Genomic DNA, 23,329 nt, shown 5'->3' with positions numbered 1-23,329 from the left:
TCTGCAGGGTCTCCCTGGGCCCTTATTCCCTCATCCAAGAGATATAGGTATATATTGCAAGAAACCTACTTCAGGCATGTTCTAATGAGCCTCTCTGAGCCGTTAGGAAAGGCTGACACTGAATAGCATCTTCTTTCTGGTTTTTAGTGGAAACAAAATTCCACACCTTGAACAGAATCTACCGATGGCTGACACTTGAGTTAGTTTGTTGTGAACCTAACACTTTAAAACTACAACATCAGGCAAAACCTGGTGTATTGGATATGTTCAGCAGGTACTTAATGAATGAAAGAAAATATTAATAGTAGATACTTCCTGCTCACTGCTACAAGTAGAAAAATGCATAAAGACAAACTCTTAAAGACCACAGAGCACTTTAGAGATCACATAAAACAAACCTTTTATACTGCCTCAGGAGTCCCTGAGGATGGTAATTTTAACAGACATCTGCTCAATTGCCACAAGTCAGATTGTGTAATAGGTTGCACACAAGATGATCAAGAACTGATCCAGGCTAAGTACCATAGGATCAAGTCATACCTCTCACTGATGGGGACCTCCACCATACCACCCCAATTCCTGGATTGGGATATGAACCTTTTCTAGACCCCGTACAACAGGGAAATCACTTCTTCCTGTGCCATCAGTCACAAAAGCAACACACAGCATAAGGTCTTCCAGGAAAGGCCACAGTGGACTCCTCCTTTGCGTGTGGTTTGGGAAAAGGCAAAGACAGCTGGTCTGCTCCATGTTTCTCTGGGCTACAGTTTAATTGCTTGATGCTGGCCACAGACACCAAACTTTGGACTGTACCATGCACAAAAAGCTGGTGCTCAGGGGATTGGAGTGATAGTACAACAGGAAAGGTATTTGCCTTGCTTGGATGTAGCTGACCCCAGCCCAGTTCCCAGCATTGCAGAAGGTGCCCTAGCATGCCCAGAGTGATCCCTGAGCACAAAACCAAGACTAAACTCTTAGCATAGTCAGATGAGACAAAAACAAATTGGTGTTCAGGAATTCTCACTCTTTTTCCTTACCTCTCCTTGTATGCCTTTTCCCCCCATTTCTACTGTATCCAAATTCCTGATCAAGAGTAGGTAACTCAGAAAGGAGACCAGTGCCTTTGAGTGGGGTTGCTCTCCAGGCGACATCTCTGTGGATACTAAGATACAAAACTCTGTCTCGTTGGTGGTAAATCTGACCAGAACAATTATTCACAATTAACTCAACTCCCTGAATAGGCAGGCAGAAATATGAGGGTTGCCAGATCCCTCTGGGGGCTGCTCTAGACCCACTATACCTCCACCTCCTCTTAAGTCTGTTTTCCCTTTGTATACCCAGGATAAGAGTAAGGGAAACACAAACAAACACTCACACACTCACAAACACTCACACACATACACCACATATTCACACATGATGCATAATTGAATCTGCAATGAAATGAACCACCACCACCGATTTCAAGTACTCCTCCATTTTCTACACTGCTAAATTTTGTTTCAAATGAAGAAATGAGTGTTACACCCAGATTTGAGGATCAGCCAAACTGCATGAGTTCACATTGCCTTTGAAGTAGGATTGAATTGCACAACCTCTTAGCTTGTTTTCTCCCAAGATCCCGAGACTCTGGATTTTCTATAAGATTCAGAATGAAGAGTTGGTTGAGGGAGAGGGCTTCCATCTTGAGGGCTGGCCAGACCATCATGAGGTCACCTGAGCAACACATATGGGTTCTTTCAGTTAGGTTGGCTTCTGTAGAGAAAAAGTTTCCTACTTTGGGAAGAAACTGTGAGATTATATTGGGCCTTTTTCTTTACCACTCAGTCTTGCCTTCTCTTTGATTTTGTCTGTTCTCTTAAGCTAAGAAATTTTCCTAGTTTTGATCACTCAGCACATCCTCCTTGGTACATTCTGTTCCTTTTATTCTGTCTCTACCCAATTACAGAAACACATGCATTTCTTCTCCAAAAAGCCATTTCTTACTGAAATAAAGAAACCAACTACAAAGAACTTCAAGGAAATAAAGACAAATTGGGTTGAAATCCATCCATTTAAAATGGGTCATTGAATGGGGCTGGAGCAATAGCACAGCAGGTAGGGCATTTGCCTTGCATGTGGCCAACCCTGGTTTGATTCCCAGCATCTCATATGGTCCCCTGAGCATATCCAGGGGTAATTCCTGAGTGCAGAGCCAGGAGTGACCCCTGTGCATTGCCGGGTGTTACCCCAAAAAATGGGTCATTGAATACCATTTCCTCTGCAATTTCAGGTAAACTTGCTTACAGCTCTCAAGACAATTGCTTCATATATTTATTAGCAAATTCTTCCAATATCATAGGATCCATTTAGGATGTTCCAAAAAGAGGCACAAAAATAACATTTACCCCATTGCTTTTGCCCAGATATGGAAATAAAACCAGACCTTCTTTTCCTTTGCTTGACATTTAAGAAGTTGAGACAGGGAAAGCAGATAATCAAGTGACCCATTTAATAAATTAACAATCAGAAGAGATCAAGGTCAAGGTAGCAGTACCAGGCAGCAGTTTGGAGTAGAAATAATGGTGGGAGTAAGCCCGCATCCTGGAGGCAAATATGTTGCCATACTCTAGAAGCATCCAAAGTCCCAGATTTCCAGCTCCAGCCCTGTCCTGAATCGAATTTAGCATTTTCTGTTTTGATTTTACATTTTGATATTTTGGATTAGTTTTGTCTTGGGGCTACACCTGGTGATGCTAAGGAGTTGTTTCTGGCTTTACACTCAGGAACCATATGAGATGCCAGGAATGGAACCTGGGTCAGCTGTGTGCAAGGCAAGTGCTCTATCTACTATACTATTTCTCCAGTCCCAATACTTGACTCTTTCAAAGAAACAAATAAAAAGACCTTCCCTTGTGTCACCTGCAGGCAACACAAAGCCTGGCTCTGTCCAGATCTGGCAACTAAAAGGAATAAATCATTTATGTCCAGCTAAACAGCCTATATCTTTTCCAGACCAGAGAGGCATGTAACACTGTGAGCAAGTGTGTTCACTCTTTTTCCCCTTTAAGCACATGCCAAAAAGTTGTCACAATTTCTGTGAAAACATTTGATATAATAGTTCAACTACTCTAAAGTAGGCCACACTATCTCTTTGGGGACTGGTATGCAAGCATCAGGTGCTCTACCTTGGGTTGGCATTTGGATGTTTGTATTTGATGACCATGTGTTGAATCAGCATCTAATCAGCACCTAATCAGAATTAGGTGGAACACGTATATAAATGCTAACCTACATGTGTCTTGATAGAGAGTCCATAGCGCCTCCAGAGACTCATAGGACCCCAGTAAAGATCAACCAGTTATCCATTACAAAAATAAAAGCTATAACAACATTTATGGATTTTGTTCAGCATTTGTTCTAAGCTAGAGATGCTTTCATATTCTATGGCAGAGATGCCAGATAGAGATGTAAGAAACTTATTTTCAGAACTGCTTATTAGGATATTGGAAGTCACCATACCTGCCAAACAAGCAAACAATTGAACAGACTGAAAAATCGGCAACTCTTCTTGGATCCATATTGGAAGAAGAGGTTACAGATCTCTTTCCCCCTACTCACATATTGAACAGACAGACACACATGACATGTACAAGCAAGAAGAGAAATGAGAAAAAACTGACAACAATAACCTTGATGGGTATTGGATGGATTGCTGGAGCATGGTGTGGACACTCGTGAACATTAGAAACTGTGCAGTACAGACATAGTTGCATGAGAGATTCACAAGTTAGTGTGAGCTTCAAGAGAGCCCCCAGAGTCAACAAATATGTGGAAAATCTCTGAGTTTCCAGTAAGGGAAGGGGAAAGGAAGCACTTCCAGGCCTAGCTTCAGAAGGAAATACTTAATCGAAGACTAACTAGTGGGAATTGTCAGAGCCCATCGGGTTGTAAGAAGGGAAATGCCCAACTGTAGCCCACTCTAACCATGCTGTCCCACATAAGGGGGTGGTGGAGAATTAAACAATATAAATTCCTGCAGTTCATAGCCTAAACACACAAAAACTGAGACCTAATCATAAACAACAGAATGTTTTAACCCACACACACCACACCTTCATGTTACCAAGGCCTGCTTATAGAAGTCCCTTTTACCTGGCACGTCTTGTCCATCCATTAATTTTTTTCCTTACAGCACGTTAAATATAAAATCCCAATTATAGTAGGCAGAGGAAATATCAGACTCGGGCAAGGCAGGGATTTTGGAATTGTCAGTCAAGGAATTAAAACAAGTATAAATAAGACACTAAAGGCTTTAAAGGTTCTTGAGAGCAAAGAACAGGTGGGCAACAGAAGAGATATCTGAAAATCCTAAAATAGAACACAAGAAGAAATAAAGTGCAATGGGGCTGGAGAGGAGTATGGGGAGTATTAGTATACACTGTGAAGTATAGCAGGTAGGGTACTTGTCTTGCACATGACTTACATGAGTTTGAGCACCAACATCCCATATAGTCTTCCAAGCACCACAAGGAGTAATTAATTCCTGAGTGCAGAGCCAGGAGTAATACCTGACTATTGTTGAGTGTGCCCCACAAACGAAAATTTAAAAATTTAAAACAGAAATAAAGCACAGGGTACCACGAGCAGTGTGTGCATTTGTAAATTATACTAAAAAAAGGTAAAAAGAGACAAGACTCGCTTTAATAGTAAACTTTATTCAATACCATATATCAAAAATTGTATTTGGACACATAATCAAATATGAAAAATTAATGAAACATTTTACATTTTAGGTATATCTTCAAAATCAGCACATCTCCGTTCAGATTAGCTATATTTCAGTTGCTTGGGACTCACATATGTCTAGGAGGTAAGAGTGGTGGACAGGGATGACTTAGATCCCTCACTTACAACCTGAGTGATCTTGGATGCAGAATTTAGACTTTCTGAGTCTGTTCTTTTCTCTGCTCACATCCACTAACAGGTGACCCGAGTTAGCAGAGAGTAGTACTAGGTAAGCACTCCATAGATTGCACTAGCTGCTCTAATTTTTTAAGCAAATGACCATCTAACTAGTCATTCTGTCTCTTCTACTTTGAATTTTAGTTGGTATATTAAGGAAAGCATAACCTAAACATTTTCAGTTAACAAACATAGTTAGAAATGATCTTTGAAGTAACTAATGACTTGATTCATTTATGAGATGAAGGTCTGGAGGACATTAATGTCATGATAGAAAAGCAAAAACCAAAGCATAATCTGCTGACAAACAGCTCATCACAACATGGTTTCTGGAAGTTGAGGAATAATTATCTTGGCTACCATACACTGAAAATCAATTATAGACCAAATACTAAGCAAAGTGTTTTTCATAAGTGCATTCACTTAACAATGAGAATACAACAAACACACACACACTCAGCCCCCACACAATCCTCTGTAAATCAGATAGTCTCGATCTCATATTAAAGATTAAAAAAAAACATTCAGAATGACTGACAATTGGCCAACATTGGTGTATCCAATGGCTAACATTGGTGTATCCAATGTTGAAATTTCATCACCCTGTGATATCCCATAAAGGTGATGTGGGCTACAGGGATTGGCCAGAGGCCAGCTCTCTTCGAAGAAAGAACTAATGATTTTAAAGCCCAACACTTCCTTTATTTCTCAGTTGAGTGTAAGAGATCAAGCACAGACTGTGAAGAACAGAGTCACCTTCCAAATACCCTAAATACTTGTTACTGTATGCACAAACCAATTCTTTCACTGGAAAAAAGCAAGACAACAGATTAAACCACAACTACTTTATTATTATTATTATTACTATTATGTCTATTAGGAGACTGGCAACTCATTTGAGATGTCTGGTCTTGAAGGAAATTTGAGAGAATGGGGTTTGGGTGCAGAATGGTTGGTAAAGCAGAGAGTCATTTTCCCAAAGACCAGCTCCAAAAGCACGTGGCTCTTGTTTTATCTGGCCAGCTCAGCCATGATTCTAGTTATGGGACTACAGGGGATACTGTCTAGACCAATTCTTTTGGCCTTGGGGTTGGCAGAACATAGAACCAGAAAGCTAAATCATGGTCCAAACATCTCTGCCTTTTTTTTTGGTAGACTGTCAAAATGGATGGAAACAAAAATGTCAAACAATGACCAAATGTCAATATAGAAGAGTGTGCAAGCACAGCACAGAATTTTTCTTGACAGCTAAGTACTGGTTCTTGGACTATGAGACCGAGAGTGAGTATCCTGATGCAGAAAACATAAACAGTTAAAGCTGGACTGGTTTTTCTGGGTCAGGGTGGTTATCAATGGTGAAGAGGTGTTTTAAATCTCCAAGATGGTACTATGACAGGAAAAAACACATCAACATGTAATTGAAATAATTTATTTACCACTAGAGCACCACAAAAACAGACATACATTGTGTTAAAATACAGCATCATTGGCCACCAAAATACAAAACAGCTATTCTTATATTCCATTTTTTAAAACCATGCCAACCTTAACATTGTACTGCTTAACACAGAGAAACCATGCCCTGACCCCCTACTAACATTTCCCACATCTCCCCTCACCCCCACCCCTATCCTGGTAATATTTACTTATGGGAAAACAAGGCCTTTAGAGAACCCCCAAACTGAAAAACAAAAGAGATTCAAGAGATTTTAAAATAGAGCATTTAAAATATTATCAGTGCATTCATGAAAAGAGACAAAATATTACAAAACAAAATGTCATTATTTGAAGAAGAAGAAGAAAAATACCTGCAGAAATAAAAGTGATTTACATAGAGTGAATGGAAGAAAAGTGGGAGAGAGACTCAAAATCAACACGCTCAAACCTGGGATTGGGAAGCCTCCAACCTCCTGGGGGCACCAATCCCCATCTCTTGCTTTTCCAGTTTTCAAACTTGCAGATCCAATCCCTTATTTGCAATTGGGGGGAGGACAACTATAGCCTATCAAAAACATTTTCTTGGGACTCACATTTCACTGTGATCCTCATTAGGTGAAACTACAAAGATTTTACTGTCTCACCTACTAATTTTTATCTGAGAGTTCAATATGGTGCAACTGACAAAGTGACACATCCTACAGATCCTATAGTAAGTTTCCGTTTTCTGCCATTACGCTGAAAATTTCAGCCTCCAGTACAGATAATTCTCATTTAAGTAGGAGTTTTTTGATCACAGGAGAATTTGACCTGTGCCTTTCCAAACCCCTTCAAAGAACACCTAGAAACACTTTAACTTCAGAGAAAAATAAAATGATTTCTGCAAACCTGAACTCTACACTCTCTCTCCTTTAAAAAAAATTGTTCAAAATGTACATCTTCCCATTTCCTCCTAACACTAAAAAACCTAATTAAAGAAAAATATTTCTTACCAATAATCTACTGTTCAATACCCATATAATTCTCCCAAGAGGCCAACTGAACACAATTAGATAAACCTTTTCTAATTTATTCACTAAGACTTGGGGGTTTCTGTCTGCTCCTTGAGCCCTAGTTAAAAGTAAAACATTTCACCTCCATTATCTACATAACAGTTCCCACACCTGAATTGACTGATACTGATGCTTAGAAGAGGGAGAAAGTCTATAAATTCAAATCACTCCTTTTTATAAAAAGGAAAAAAATGTACCCAGGTTGCTTCTATCATGCATAAGAATGGATAATGCACACAACACCATAAAAGAGGAGGCCACTGGATGAGGCAGAACAAAGACTCCAGAACAAGGATTAGTAGAGCATGTCCAAATACAGGGCTTTTACTTGCAAGTACTGGCCAGCCAAAAGAAGTACACAATTTAGAGCAATCACCATTGAAAGAATCCCCAAGTCATTCCAATTTGAGTCTTAATCAACATTATTATGGACTATAAAAAATAGGGCAATGATGGCCACATGATACCAAATGTAGTCAACATTTTGATTGAATTGTTTGCAAAAGATCTGCAGCTGTGTTTCACCAATTCCAATAACACAAGTAGGGTTACAGTGCTGAGCTATCCAGCAAGAATTCCAGGCTGAAGTTTGCCCAGGGCATAGTCAAACATTTCAACATTCCATTGATTTACCAAATGGACAAAGAATCATTTACAATTTTAAAAAGTGGGAAAAAAAAAACCTTTACAGACTTATTCTGATGGAAATTATACTTAATTGACAGGCTTTTCTCTTTTTGAACCTTACAAAAAGCTTCCTTCAGTGGTAGGGATAGAGCTGGTGTTTATAGGGTCTCCTTCTTAAAGTGGACTTTCTTGGTCTTCCAATAATTAATTCAGGTGTTTCTGTCATTGATATGACCTCTCCACTTCAGGCTCATTTGAGTTCAAACTCCTTAAGCCATCCATAAGTTTCTGGCAAAAGATTTGGTCTCCACGTTATACACTTGTTTGTTTTCCAAGGGCAATGAAATGTTCATTATATAGTAACACATAATAAATAACTCACTGTGAACTCTAAAAGGAAGAAGGGAAAGGATGCCTACGCATAGCAACTCAGAAAAATCAGCTGAGACATGGGATAGGATGGTCTGCACAGCCATCCATTTCATGGGATTTTCCTGTTGTTGGTTTGTTTTCTTTTGTGTAATTCACACTAACAACTTCTTCCAGTGTTTATTTATTTATTTTCTTAAAAAGAAAAGGTTGGCTTCTTATTTCTCTCCCTTACAGAGGAGGTGAAACGGAGACTAAGGCTTTCGCCTTTTTTTTTTCAGATGCCAGTTTTAACAAACAGCACACACACTTTCAAAGTGTTTGAACTAGTACCGCTTTTGCAATTTTTTTAACACTGATGAAGCAAGGGCTCTCTCCTGTTTTCCTGTTACCGATATTGTCAATGTCACCATCATCATCATTATCATCATCATAATCATCATCATCATAGTCGTCGTTGTAGTTGTCATCATTGTTGTGATCCTTGTCTTGCTACTTCTCTGAGACTCTTAGCTGCATTTGCAAGACTTTACAATCATGTTGGACAGCTGTTCAATTTTGGGGGTTTTGCCAATGTAGTAGAGGATGGTCAGAGGCTCTAAATCCTGGGACACACAGCAGGGAGAAGCAGATGCTTCTGGATTGATGGTATTATATAAGCTGAGAACCTGAGGACAAAGAGAGGCAAAGACCAAACCAAAACCAATAAATAAATAAATAAGAATAAAGTTGTCTATCATGGCATGTGGTTATCTTACCATTCAAAATACCAGTAGGCATTTTATATTAATTTTTGGCTTACTATTTCATTTTCTTTCTTTTTCCCTCTTCTTCCCCAGTATTTATTTGGGCACTGAAATTCATAATGTTGTTAATAATGGTTTATTTCCCTTTTTTTTAATGTACCACACTCAGTGGCACTCAGGACTTACTCCTGGCTCCATGTTCAGGGGTCATCCTGTCAGTGCTCAGAAACCATGTGCAGTAATAAGGATTGAACCAGGATCAGTCGCATACAAGGCGAGCACCTGAACCCCTATGCTACCTCTCAGGCCCACGATTTTATTTTCTAAACACCAAATCACAGTCAAACTTGGAAGAGTCTCTAGCCATCACCATTTTCCCACAGACTCCTTTCCACAGAGAGCATAAACGAGTGATTCTGTAAAAGTTATATTGAATTGAATAGCTCCATCAACATATTTTCCCAACATATCAAAGTTGGGACCTTGATTACTGTTGTGTTGCCCACACTTCTAGGTAACACCCCCACTTCAAATTTGGTCCTCTGAATTCTTGTCTTTATACCACTCAGTAACACTATTATTGAAAGGAGAATAGTAATGAGCAATTTCCCACATAGTGAGTGGTAGAGGCTCCAGTTCCGAAACAACATGAAGAGAAATTTCTCTCATTAGATTCAGTCCCTCTTTCTCTTTCAAAGTGGTCTGTGGCTTTTCCAAGGGCAAGTATGGTGGGTTTGCCATGATGATAGGCATCTCCAAGAATGCCATTAAAGGACCAATCCAAAAGCAAGTGACCTTTTCCTCGAGATTCAGCCTAAGACAGTAGATCTGTTCAGGGCAGCCACACTGACTACGCTGTTAAGTACCTCTGCCTTCTTGGGGAACAGTCCAAGCCACATACTTGTGACCACCACAGCTATTCTTCCTCTCCTCTTGAAAAACAAGCATGGTCTCAGCCTTCACACACTCCCTCTGTGTATCAGGGAGGAGAATTATGTTTCTTTTTGGCAACCAGGTCTTGCCCACATTACAGCTACTGTTGCCACAACCCAGATGAAGCAAGTAGGCCAGAAAGATCAAACAAAGGGACAGGCATGAGCAATCTTCTTTCATACATGGCTAAGCACAGGGTCACCTTTGAATGCAAAACTGTATGAGAGAATTGAGAAAAATGCTGAAGGAAAGAGAGGAAGGAAAGGGAATCATATTTGTCAGCTTAAAGGTTGATATATGTAGGGGAGTTATAAGTAAATAAGTGCAATGCATGTTCCACCAACACAAGATTTTTCTTGTGTTGAAGAGATCAATTACACAGATTTGTCAAATAATTGATAACTTTTCCAAATTTTTGAGTTGGGTTTATATATTATGTGATTTGGGAGATCACAGATTCATTTTCCTATCCTGTGGTGAAGGCAATTTTTCTAATGCCTCTTTAATAAGGCTTACACAGCATAATCCCAATGTGTAGTCACATTTTGGGAATTAAACTCAGTAGCAGCGAGTGGGGATCAGGTTATAAAAGAATGGGGATGGCATTCCAAGCATTAATTTGTAACTTTCCCTTTGATCTCAGTCATGTCAGATGCATGATCTTGGACCCATTTATTTAAAAGAGTGGAAAATGTGGACAAGATAACTTATGAAGTACTTTCCTATACAAAATCCTGTATTATGCATCTTCTGGAGGCAACATATAAATAACATTATTACATAGAAAAAGTCTTAGTTAACTGGGGCTGGGAACCCAGAGCATTAAAATTAACCAGAGGATAATCTTCTTTCCTCACTGAAGTCAACTGTATAACACTTAGATTTTCACTTACTCTGGGTTACATTTTTAAAAAAACTTCAAGAAAATAATTTTCAAACCATTTTTGACATAGAGAATCTTTTCAAACACCTGAATTTGGCAATATTATTTTTAAGTTTATTCCTATTTTCCTTTTATTTTTTGGTAGGAGGATAGTTTGGCCACACTCTTAGATGCTCAAGGGTTACTCCTGGCTCTGTATTTAGAAGTTACTCCTGGTGGATGCTGGGGATTGAACCCAGGTCAGCCCCATGCAAGACATGCAAGAACAACCCTACCAGCTGTACTGTTTCTCCAGTTCCCTTTTATTTTCCTTTTTTACAGCTGAGAAACTGAGGTTCAGACATATTAAATGACTCTCTGTCATACATTAGTGATTCACTATGCCAAAGCACCAATTAAGTCCTCAATCTTCTTTGTGATAGGACAGTTTCTAATGTTGGTGACCAGAAATGTTTTCTTAGAAGGGGACCTGGGACCCCTCCCATATTAGCTGTATATGACATCAAGTTATGTGTTGATTCCAAAAGTTTTTCCCTAGATACCTGTCAGCCTACAACTGTTCAGAAATACAACAAAGGGAAAATAAAGCAGAGCTAACAAGTTGTCTATAATCTCTTTGAGAAGATACTGAAAGATCCTCAAATTAATCAATGTTGCTTGCTTGTCTGTCTTCCTTCTCTTCTTGCCCTATGTTCCCCCGTCCTTTCCTTTCTTCCCTTTTTTCCTCCCTTCTCTTTGCTTACCTTCCCTTCTCCTTCCCTTCTTCCTTCCTTCCCACTCTACTTCCCTTTTGAGGGAGGGCATATCCAGCAATGCTCAGGGGTTGCACCTAGCTCTGGAATGATGGGGATTGAACCTGGGCCGGCCATGGGCAAGGCAAGTTTTGCTCTGTCTGCTGTATTATATTTCACCCCATAGAATTGTGTTCTGATCTTACCTACAGTCATTATTCTTCCCTGTTCTTCAGAGGGCCTCTCCAACACCCATTATGTGTGATGCTGAAAAAAACTTCTGGCTAATTGGAATTCATTTTGAAATACATCTGTGGATAGACATTAACACTCAAGACCAGAAAAGACATATTAGCCAATACTCACCCTACTGTGTTGAGTATCTGAGCTCCACAGATAGGGACATGCCCCGGCACAGAAGTTGGCATTGTACCCTTTGGGTTCATGTATCCACTTCCACCCAAGATCCCTCTTGAAATCAATGTAAAGTGGACGTAGGCAGCAATTATCTTGTACATTTCTGTTGTTTTTTGAAGAGAGAGAGGGAGAAAGCAATGAAGATTTCAAAACTGATTTCCCCCCATTCCAAACAGAAAAAATTACTTATTTTTCTGTCCAATGAACAAGTATCATGAACCAAGGTTTAATGTTTTTATTTTGACCTCAAGTGACTTTCTTGAGGGGTAGTACACTGCACTACTGTCCCAGATCCCTTTAGTTGTGACCAAAAAAACTGAATATTTCCTTTATATGACTAGACATAAACAAAGAGGTGCTGACAATCTCTTTCAATCAACACCACAGTTTTGTCATCTAGCTTCAATTTCCCTTTCAAATATAAAACAAATAAAGGGGAACAGCTATTTTCAAAGACCCAGATAAGACATTTTCCTTTGGAAATAAATATTTCATTTCATGTTCCTGGTTGTAGAGTGAACCAGAGATCATGAAACACAGAATCTTGCTTAGTGAAACCACAGGATCCAGAATTAAACAAGCACCATTTGGGGGCCAGAGCAACAGTAAAGCAAGTAGGGCAGCTGACCTGGCTTGGATTACTAGCATCCCATATGGTCCCCCAAGTAGTGCCAGGAATGATCCCTGAGTGCAGAGCTGAGAGTAACCCCTGAGCATCACTGGACTTGGCCCCAAAATAAAAACAATCCAAAAAAAGCACAATTTGCTCATGAATTCTGACACTGTTTTTCATCCTTCATAGCCCCCATAACTCTCAAAGTAAAGAAAGACAGATGACCAAGAGGCACATGACAAAAGGTCCAATGTGTCTTATTTTTTTAATTAAAAACTGGGATTTTATTTTTAATTTCATTTGGCAGGGCTTAGGACACCTCTACCCATGCTCAAAAACTGCATGGCTCAAAGCTCAGGAGTGACCCTTAACTGTGCTTGGTGGGACCATACGTGGTACTGGAGATTCAAATCAGGGTCAGTGAGATGCAAAACAAATGCATAATCCCCATATTAACTCTCGAACCCATCATGTCTTATAATTAGACAAATGGAAACCAAAACCAACAAGAGACATCACCTACAAGGATACAAATGAAAATAAAGTTCTGATGGACTGTGGGTGGGAAGTATACTGGTGTAACCATGATGGAGATCAGCATAGAGATGCCTCAAAAATTAAAAATGGAAATTCCATAGGATTCAACTATCCACTTCTGGGAATTTACCCAAGAAACATGAAAAACACAAGCTCGAGGAGAAATTGGTATCCCCATACCTATGGCAGCATTATTTTTCCCAAGATCCAAGAGTTGGAAACAACATAAGTGGCCAGGGAAAGAGGAGCATTACAGGAGATGTAGCATCTATATACATCAGCACTAATATACTCATACACACCAACAGCAATACTGCCCAGCTAGGAGGGATAAAAATATTCCATTGCACCACTTGAAGTGGTTAGTATAGACTTAGAGGATACCACAGTTCAGGCAATCAGATGGAGAGGGACAGATGCTGTGTGATTTCATTCTTACTGGTACATAAAGAAACAAAGCAAGCCAATGATTTGAGTAAAACAATAGCAGAGTTTTAAACTGCAAGATCAGTATCAATGGTTCCTAGAAGAAAAAGGAAAGGGGGACATGTAAATTAGGGTGAAGGGATCAAAATATAGTGAAGAATGTAATTGGACTTTTGGTGGTGAACTGAACCTAATACAGACACATGTTAATTTTCAATGACGTACACCTGAGACTTTCAAAATGTTATAAAGTAATGTTGCTTCAACTACAAACTTGGGGGGGGGTAGTGTTTGAGACCATATTTGGCAGTGTTTGGGAGATGTTATAGTTCCAGATATCAAACTTCAGGCTCTCGTGCATAAAGCATGGACTCCAACCCTTTGAGTCATCTCTCTGCACCCCCCCCCCTTATTTTTTAAAGAAAAAGAGCCTTCCTCCTCCATGCTGAATAAGAAACCACAGGATATTCATCTGGTTGCTGTTTAGTTTACCCATGAAATGAACGTGCAAATAGATTGCTTCTCTCACATGCTAAAGCTACAGTTTGGATAGAATCTTTTTCTCTTCTTAAGAGCAGTGACTGGAAACCCTGCCATGAAGACAAAGACTTCCAAGACCAGTGAGTCCAGCAAGCACCACAAATAAACTCACTTGCTGTGGGGAGCACAGAGCTGTTTGCTACAGGATGAAGTGGGGCAGGCGGGAGGATTAGGTGGCTCTTTTTTTACCCTTCCCACTTGATTCAATATTGAAGAGCTAGCAAAGGTATTACAGACAAAAACTGTAAGAGGTTCAAGGTTCAAGGGGCACAAGGGGCACCACAAGGTAGTACGGGAACAAAGAGACTTGCCTTGCATCTTGCTGACTCCTATTGGAGTCTCTGGCACCTCCTGTGGTTCTCAAGCACCCCAGGTATTACTCAAGCACAAAGCTGGGAATAGTCCCTGATCAAGCCAAAGAGAGAAAGAATAATGCTACGAAATAGCATTTCGTAGCTATTACAAATAGTCAGTTTTCCTACGCTTCACCTCCCTTGGGCAATGTGTGATCCAGCAAGCTAACAGGGTGATAAAAGGAAGGACAGAGAGAGGACAAGAGTGAACAGACACAGTGGCTTTGTTTTATGCTGCTCCTTTACCTAAAGCAATAGGCCGCATCCAGAGAACGCTTCTTCCGTCGGTTCGACTGTTGCGACTCCAGTCTGTAGGAGGGCAACAACATTAGCAGGAGATGTGGGCTCTTCCCACTGTTTTTTTTCCTAGTAGACTTTATAGTTCTCTGATCACCACTGCCATATGTGGAGGTGCCATCAATACCTTGAAAAAATGCATTTGGATCATAAACATGGAGCTTTACCTCAGTCAAATATCAGCTCTACTTTTCTCTTTGCTTACTGTCACACATACCAGTGACACCACCCTAGCATCTGCTAGCTACAGTCAATTCCCCCTGGAGATTGACATGACAGAACAGGATAAGCACAGGTGACAACAAACACATCTTATAGACCCTTGACAGAGGCAGTTCTGAGTCTAGAGAAACTGATTCCTGCTTAGAGACATCTGTGACTGATCATTCCAGGATAATTGAGGCTTTTACTCTTAGTCCAGCCTCTCAGACAGAGTGCCCCAACCCCAATCATGACCCATTACTCCATGATAGAGCCTCTGCCTTGGTATTCTCTGTCCCTCTCTTCCTGGAACTGCTAACTCAAAGGAGTCTCCCTGCTGAACATAATAAGCTGAGACTTAACACCAACTTGCAGGGCATCAGTTCCAGCAAAACAGAAGTTCCCCTGACCTCATGCTATTTGGTGAAGCTAGGAAGAAAGGGCTTTTTCATTTATTTTATGATGTCCTCAACACTTTCCTGATTCCATCTGCGATTTAGAAACCTGAGCTCCCAAAAGCATGCTCCAGAGACTGCCAATTTAAGCATTTAATCTCCACACTCTAGAGGATCATGACTAGGCTGGAAACTGAAATAAATCTCAAGACCTCAGGGAGTATTTTTCCATGAGCAAGGACCTCTGTTGCCTTTTGCGAGTAAGTGGGAGGAAGTCCAGGGTGTGGTGAACGAGGGAAGGAAAATCAGCTGTCTGGGCTGGTGGGGTGGATTTCCCATCTCTCATTGTCTTTAGCACATAAAACCCTGATGTGAAGCATGAAATGACTTGAACCCTGGCCCTCGCCTCATTATCTTGAACTTTTAACTAAAGATGAGCAAAATGACAGAGAAAGTGCCAACCATGTTTATCAGCTATAACAAAAGTTTGATGAGGAAACCATTTGCAATATGGGCATAGGCCCGAACACACACAGATATCGGCATGTTCAATACAGGGAACGTGAATGAAAGCAATCACAGATGGGGGCCTGAGTGACAGTATCGCAGGTAGGGCATTTGTCTTCTGTGTTGTCTTCTATGTGGTTCAATCCCTGACATCCCACATGGTTCCTGAGCCTCAATAGGAGTGATCCCTGAGCACAGAGGCAGGAGTAAGCTCTGAGCACTGCCAGGTGTAACCCCAATAAAAAAAACTGCAAATGGCACTAGGATGATTCCTCTATGAGATATACTTGCAGGCTCCTGGCACTGAGTTTGGAGAAATGTTCATGGGTCTCCCTGAAAGCATGCTGTTTTCCATGCTGTTAGTATAGGTGGAAAGCTACTTTGCTTAAATGATGAATAAAGGGCCTAGCCAACTATTTCATAGTTTGAATGGTTGGTGAGGTAGTTAATTAATACTAGCCAAGTCATCAGTGGACCAAGACAGCTGTGTAAACTGGAACCAATCCTTTCTTCTTTCTTCTATCTCACTAAAACACTATCTTTGCCCAAACAAATGAAACCCCTGCAGACCTCATCAAACAATCCCATTTGCACATGCAAACTTACTTCATCTCCCCAGAGATTATCAACCTAGGCCCTTCCCTCCCCCACTTCATAAGATCATATATCAGTTACCTGCAAATCTTGCTTCTAGTTCTTCGCTTTTGTTTGGGATGATGTAATTATTGGATGGTACAAAGGTACAGCAAGGACAGTGCAAGCTTATTTTAAATCCCAGGTTCCTGTCTGGAAAACATTAAGTCAAGGAGGTCATTTGTATGCGTATCTCTTTCCTGAAAACTGTGATCCAGTTACAATAACTTCAGTCACATTGAAGGAGGAAAAGAAGAGGGAATTTTAACCTTTATGGTGAAGCCATTCATGAACAGCATCAGTTACATCAAAAGACAGCCATTCGCCTTCTGCTCTCGTCTTTACAACTTTGCTGTCGATGTATCGCTGAGTTGGAGACGTCAAATCCTTAGATTTGAGAATCTAGAGCAGGAGTGAGTAAAAGAAAGAGCGAAGTTGGCATCCGGACAACATGACTCAACCGAAACCATTAACAATATTCCAATTCATTATCTCGATTGAGCTCCGCTAAAGCCTGCCCCTGCACTGTCATCTCAACAGCACTATCACATGTGTCAGAACAGAACACCAGGCCATTTGCCATAAAAAATAGAGCTACTAAATCAGCTGTGTGTTATGATAAAGGTGACAGGAACCATAAAGCCAAGTGTCTAAAAGAAAGTGACAGTAATTATTTTTCTTTTCGGCCATGACCTTTGCAAGATTTCAGCCATAAATTCTCTGCTATTAAGTTAATAGTAGTGTTGGTTGACTTTGCTGCTTTCTGAGTTTGGGGAAGTGGGGGTAGTGGGGGTGGTGAGGGGTCAGGGGCAGCTGCAGGATTTAAGTTCACCATTCACAGGCCCTGCATCATAAATATGCTTCTGCTAAAGAGAGAAATGTACCAATCCCATTTTTCTGGTTCCTAAATCCAAGAACATGAAAACCTGAGGCACTCCTCAGCTTTTGAGGTAGTATCTAACTGGAACTTTTTCTCTCGGTGGGTCTTGTTATGATTTATTCCTCACCCTGCAGACTTGAATTGGCACAGGAGTAGTCTGGTGCAGTGTGTTCTGAGTCTGAAAACCAAATTAGGCTGAACTCTGAGGCTTTACGGGATGCAGTTTTCTCAGATATAAGCAACTGCATGGCAAGCTTGGGTTTCGAGAGGAAGTGAACATTTTAGGCAGTTTCTAGAAATTCTGTCTGCCTTTCAGTGAGAGTGTTTTATGAACCAGTCAAACCACAACACTCAGTCTCCTAGAGCTAAATTAAATCCTTTTCCCAATGCACAATCTGCCTTTCTTCAGGATTTTGGGGCTTCAGCCTGCTGTGCTATATACCACCTTTTTAATTTTGCATCCTTCTGTTCTGTGGTCATTTCATACATCTGGGTTTGGTTTCTCCAACAAGGTCATAAGCTTTCCCAGGGCAGGGATCAAATCTTCCATTTAATATCATTTCAAAGCATAGCCTCGATTCAATCACTGTCTATTAAATGACTATTTGAATATCTCAAGGATTTACTTGGTCTCCTTGGAAGATTATGAAACAAAAACGCATAACCTTCCCACTGACTTTGAAATGCACTTCCCTTCTGTGTGAATACATGACTTGTTTCAGGTAACCTGGCAGTCAATGCTTTCTGGAGTAGTTGGCACTATATAAGACTTGTGGGACTGGAGGAATGATTAGGCCGGTTTAGAAAAGAAAATAGATGCATGCCACTAGCCTTTGGGGTACCCTCATAAGTTTTAGGCAGTCTCTCCTCTACAGACATGCCTGATAAAGTTCAACAAGCTTGCTGAGTAAAGAAGATGTAGAGGTCTCCTCAATCCTACCACAAGCAAAATGTGTTCTTTGTGATTCTTAATGGGTACATGAACATGACTTGAAGCAGCACACTGGCCTGTGCATCTGGCACAGGTGATTTCCTCTCATTTAGTGCCCAAATTTTGCCATCAAGTAGATTGGGGAAACTACACTTTCAGACAAGGAGACATTAAGCAACTTGTTCCTGACCTTATAGTGGCATGAAGATTTAAAGACATCATCCCAGGCCACTTTCCCACTTACTGCTGGATTTTTGAAGTTCAGAAGAGTAGTGAGATCAGTTGTTGGATCAGGATTCACCCCTCCCGCTTTCCAGATGAGAGGAAACATTTTAAAGCTAGAGAAAGTATTTTTAGTTTGATTATAGATCTGGATTTTTTTCAGTTTGATTATAAAACTAAATTTCTTAATTTCATTATAGTGCCTGCTTGCATGGGGCTGACTCCAGATCGTTCCTGGGAACACATGGGCCCCAACTGAGCACCTTCAGGAGTAACTCCTGAGCACAAACACAGTACTAACTCCTGTACACTGTTGGGTATGGTCCCAAAATAATAGATTTGGGGCCAGAATTATAGTACAGCAGGTAGGGTACTTGCCTGTCACACAGCGAACCTGGGCTCAGTGCCTGAACCCAGTATGGTTCCTCAAGCTCTGAGCATAGAGCCAGGAGTCCTGAGCACAGCAAAGTTTGACCCCAGTGCAAAAATATTTTAAATTAAATTTAAAGGTAATTCTATGACTATTGATAATATTAGCACTGTGCCGTCATTATAGCACTGTCATCCTGTTGTTCACCGATTTGCTCGAGCGGGCACCAGTAACAGATTGTGAGACTTGTTGTTACTGTTTTTGTAATATCAAATATGCCACAGGTAGCTTGCCAGGCTCTGTCATTCGGGCAGGATACTCTTGTTAGCTTGCCGTGCTCTCTGAGAGGGATGGAGGAATCGAACCCAGGTTGGCCATGTGCAAGGCAAACGCCCTATCCACTGTGCTATCGCTCAAGTCCATAGGTCAATATTAAATTATATAAATTTTCTATAAAGTTACAAATTAAAAAAGCTATTCAAAATATAATATTTTCAAGATAAAACTGCAACATGTAGGATGTAGTAATATTGACATAGACAGATAATAATAGTCAACCATCTGGAAATGTAAACCTGCCTTCAGATCATTCCTATTAATGAGGCAAATAAAGCATCTTTTCTCCAAATCAGAATAGATGGCATATGGGGCCAAAGCAATAGTAGAGTGGATAAGGTAATTGCTTTGCACACCACCAACCCACGTTCAATCCCCGACATCCCAAAAGTCACCTCTGAGTAGCACTGAATGGGCTCTCAAACAAAACCAAACAAACAGAACCTGCCAAAAACAGAATAAATGGCATAATGAACCTAATAAAGGCTAACAATAATAAAACACTGGTCAAGAAGAATTGTTAAGGAATTTCTGCCTCCTTGGGCTGGAGAGATAGCACAGCAATAGGGCGTTTGCCTTGCATGCAGCCGACCCGGGTTTGATTCCTCCGCCCCTCTGAGATCCCAGCAAGCTACCTAGAATATCTCACCTGCATGGCAGAGCCTGGCAAGCTACTGGTGGCGTATTCAATATGCCAAAAACAATAACAAGTCTCACAATGCAGATGTTACACGGTGCCCGCTCAAGCAAATCTATAAGTAACAGGATGATTCATGACAGTGACAGTGAGAATCTGCCTTCTTGACTAAAAGTTCTTTTTCTTTGTTTGGAGGGAGGGTCACACACAGCGATGCACAGGGGTTACTCCTGGCTCTGCACTCAGGAATTACTCCTGGCGGTGCTCAGGGATGCTGGGAATCAAACCCGGGTCAGCCACGTGCAAGGCAAATGCCCTACCCACTGTGCTATCACTCCAGCCCCAGAAGTTCTTTTTCTATCTTTAAACTTCTTCCCCTACCAGTCTTCTAGGGTGAGGCATTCTGTCACAATAGATTAAAAGATACATGATTTTTAAAAAGTAGAGAATAGATTGTCCATGAAGATACAGAATTTTTAAATATCAGACTCATAATGACCAAGTGATAGAAAAGTCACACATAGTCAAACCTTTGCAAATCCCTGATCCCACAGAGGAGGGGTCAGTCTAGTTTATGAAACTTTAAAAGCAAATTAAGTAGAGCAAAGCAAGTCTGAAGGTGCTTTCTATTTGAAATCTCATTACAAATTAAGTTCGTCCCTGCTCACAGCAGATGAACAGTTTCTGACTCTGGACTTTACATTCTCCCCTGGTCACAGACCCTCGGCAACTTTTACTCGTTGAACAACTGGCCCGTGTCAACCACACAAGAAAGACAGTTATGTAACTCTGAGATGGACCCATGACTTTGGTCTTCCGACTTGTTGTCTCTAACTTTATGGCCAAGGAGTTCTTAACCCACATGTTGCAATTTTACTTCGTTCTGTCTTACCCAGTCTTCAGCAGAGACAGGAAACAGCTGTTCTCCATCACTCATAGAATATCCCTCCAGTCTTGGAGACTGTGATTAAATCTGTTCACTCCTGCTTGGCTAAATAAACCTGGTTCCTTGAGCCCATGGTTAGAGGGCCCATTTCTCAACCCCTTAATCGCTGGGGTCACTTGCCAGGCTGAACTGCACGTAGTGAAATCCTCCTTCTGCAGCCCCATGAGTGTGCTCAAGAATGGGCAGGAAACCCCTCAAAGGGTTCTCAGGTCTACCATCTTACTTTGAAAGCAATCTCCTTTCTAAGACTGAGCCCAGTCTCCCTATCAGCCCTGCTTAACTTCTATTCATTCCCCATCATCAATTCAACTGTCAGGAAAGAAAGAAAACTTGTTGCTCTATCAATAAACACTTTCTTAAATTCAAGAGTTTATACACAAATGCCCAGATCCATCAACTCCCTCTTCTATTTTAGCCTGTGCTGTCTGCTTCTCTCCGATCTGCCAACAAGTGTACTGAATGTTAACAGTCACCAATATGCAGCTGTTGTTTTGTTTCTCTCTTGTTCAAGAGGCACAGTCGCTTCTAAATTCCTTTATATATCTTAGCAGGGAAAATAACATTTAAACTAGCAAAAAGCTCTCTTATCCAGGATTCCCTATTCCTTCTGTAAAATATTTTGGCTGATGCCCACAGACTGCTATGGTGCATTGCTGAAAAATAGTTTTGTAGCTTTGATTTATCAATTATCTTTATTCACACTTAACAGTTGTCACATGAATTGTGAGTTCATAGTGTTCCACAGGACAGTGTGTGAAAGCGCTTAGTACAGTATCTGGCTCATTGTTAAAGACTCAAAAGGTATCTAACATTGAAATAATCAACTTCAAAATTTTAACATAAAGGCAGAAAACACAGGCTAAAATAGAAGGGGGAGTTGATAGATCTGAGCATCTGTGTACAAACTTTTGAATTTAAGAAAGTGTTAAATACTGGTCACTGTATGAATGAAATGCAAACACAAAAGTTCATAAGTTTGTAACTGTACATTGCAGTGATTCTCTAACAAAAAATGTAAAAAAAAAAAAAAAGAAAGGAAGAAAGTGTTTACTGATAGAGCAATAAGTTTTCTCTTTTTTCCCCTGGGAATGTTTTAAACACCCTGGTCTTATCAGTTCTCTGCAGTAGCTGCTTAAAAGTTCAAGGCTACATGCATAGTAAGTACCTGTATGTTTCAAAATGTGTTTATGATTATAATACTAGCTATTATCACTGTCACTGTCACTGTCATCCCCTTGTTCATCGATTTGCTCGAGCAGTAACATCTCTATTATGAGACTTCTTATTACTGTTTTTGGCATATTGAGTATGCCATGGGTAACTTGCTAGGCTCTGCCATGCGGGTGGGATACTGCCGTGCAGGTGGGGTAGCTTGCCGGGCTCTCCAAGAGGGACAAAGGAATCGAACCTGGGTCGGCCACGTGCAAGGCAAACACCCTACCTGCTGTGCTATCGCTCCAACCCACTAGCTGTTATAATTTTACAAATTAGTTAAATAATCTAGAATCTGATTGAAACAAATGTGGAGTTTTTTCTTCTGCATAAAACAAATCTAAGTGTTCATAAAACAAATTGCTTCAAAAACATTTTTTTGTTTGGGAAATAGTTTGGTGGTTTCCAAATAAGGGAAACACATAACTATCACATGATCCCACAATGCCACAACTAGGTATCAGCCTCAAAATTGAACACAGGGACTACTCAAACAGATTCTTATATATCAATGTTGAGAGAAGACTACTTGCAACAATTCAAATTTGAAAGTACACAAGTAGATATACATAAAAGTAAATTGTAGATAGATACAATAGAATATTATTCAAGATACAATAGAATATTATTCAGTCATCAAAAGGAAATTAATTACTTCTGAATATTTTTACATTAAAAAATTTTAGAGGAAGTCTGGAAAGATAGTACAGCGGGTAGGGTGCTTGCTTTGCACACAGCTGACTAGGCTCAATCACCAGCACCCACATGGTACCCTGAGCTTTCCAGGAATAATACTTCTGAGGCAGAGGTAGGAATAACCCCTGAGCATTGTCAGGTGTGATCCTCCAGAAAAAATGTTTTTTAAAGGGCCAGGAGCAATAGAACATTGGGTAAGGTGCTTGCCTTGCACTTGGCAGACTCTGGTTTGATCCCTAGTATCCCATATGGCTCACTGAGACCTGTCAAGAAATGTGAAGTGGAGCAAGGAAAGCATGTTTAACAAATGGTGCTGGCAAAACTGGACAGCTATATGCAAAAAATGGACTCAGATCTCCACCTATCACCATGTACAACAGTTAGATCAAAATGGATTAAAGACCTCAACATCAGACCAGAATCCCTAAAGTACATTGAAGACAAGGTCGGCAAAACCC

At 40.5% G+C, this 23,329-nt stretch overlaps 1 protein-coding gene across 3 annotated transcripts in view; it reads right to left on the bottom strand.

Annotated features, from left to right (window-relative positions):
• Nucleotides 1–4,677: 4,677 nt before the first annotated feature.
• Nucleotides 4,678–23,329, bottom strand: part of TGFB2 (transforming growth factor beta 2) — an 83,459-nt gene continuing 64,807 nt past the window's right edge. For 2 of the 3 annotated variants that reach the window (XM_004613011.2, XM_004613012.2), the window contains 5 exons: nt 16,911–17,043; nt 16,684–16,794; nt 14,855–15,032; nt 12,089–12,242; nt 4,678–9,097 (listed from right to left, as the gene is read on the bottom strand). In XM_004613011.2, coding sequence (XP_004613068.1) covers nt 8,939–9,097; nt 12,089–12,242; nt 14,855–15,032; nt 16,684–16,794; nt 16,911–17,043 — 735 coding nt within the window. In that variant the 3' untranslated portion in view covers nt 4,678–8,938. The remainder of the gene's footprint in view (nt 9,098–12,088; nt 12,243–14,854; nt 15,033–16,683; nt 16,795–16,910; nt 17,044–23,329) is intronic. The other variant, XM_055144548.1, reaches the window with a different exon arrangement.

Source organism: Sorex araneus, chromosome 7 (assembly GCF_027595985.1).
Source record: "Sorex araneus isolate mSorAra2 chromosome 7, mSorAra2.pri, whole genome shotgun sequence".
Classification (NCBI taxonomy): Eukaryota; Metazoa; Chordata; class Mammalia; order Eulipotyphla; family Soricidae; genus Sorex; species Sorex araneus.
This window is presented reverse-complemented; position numbering and strand designations above follow the sequence as displayed.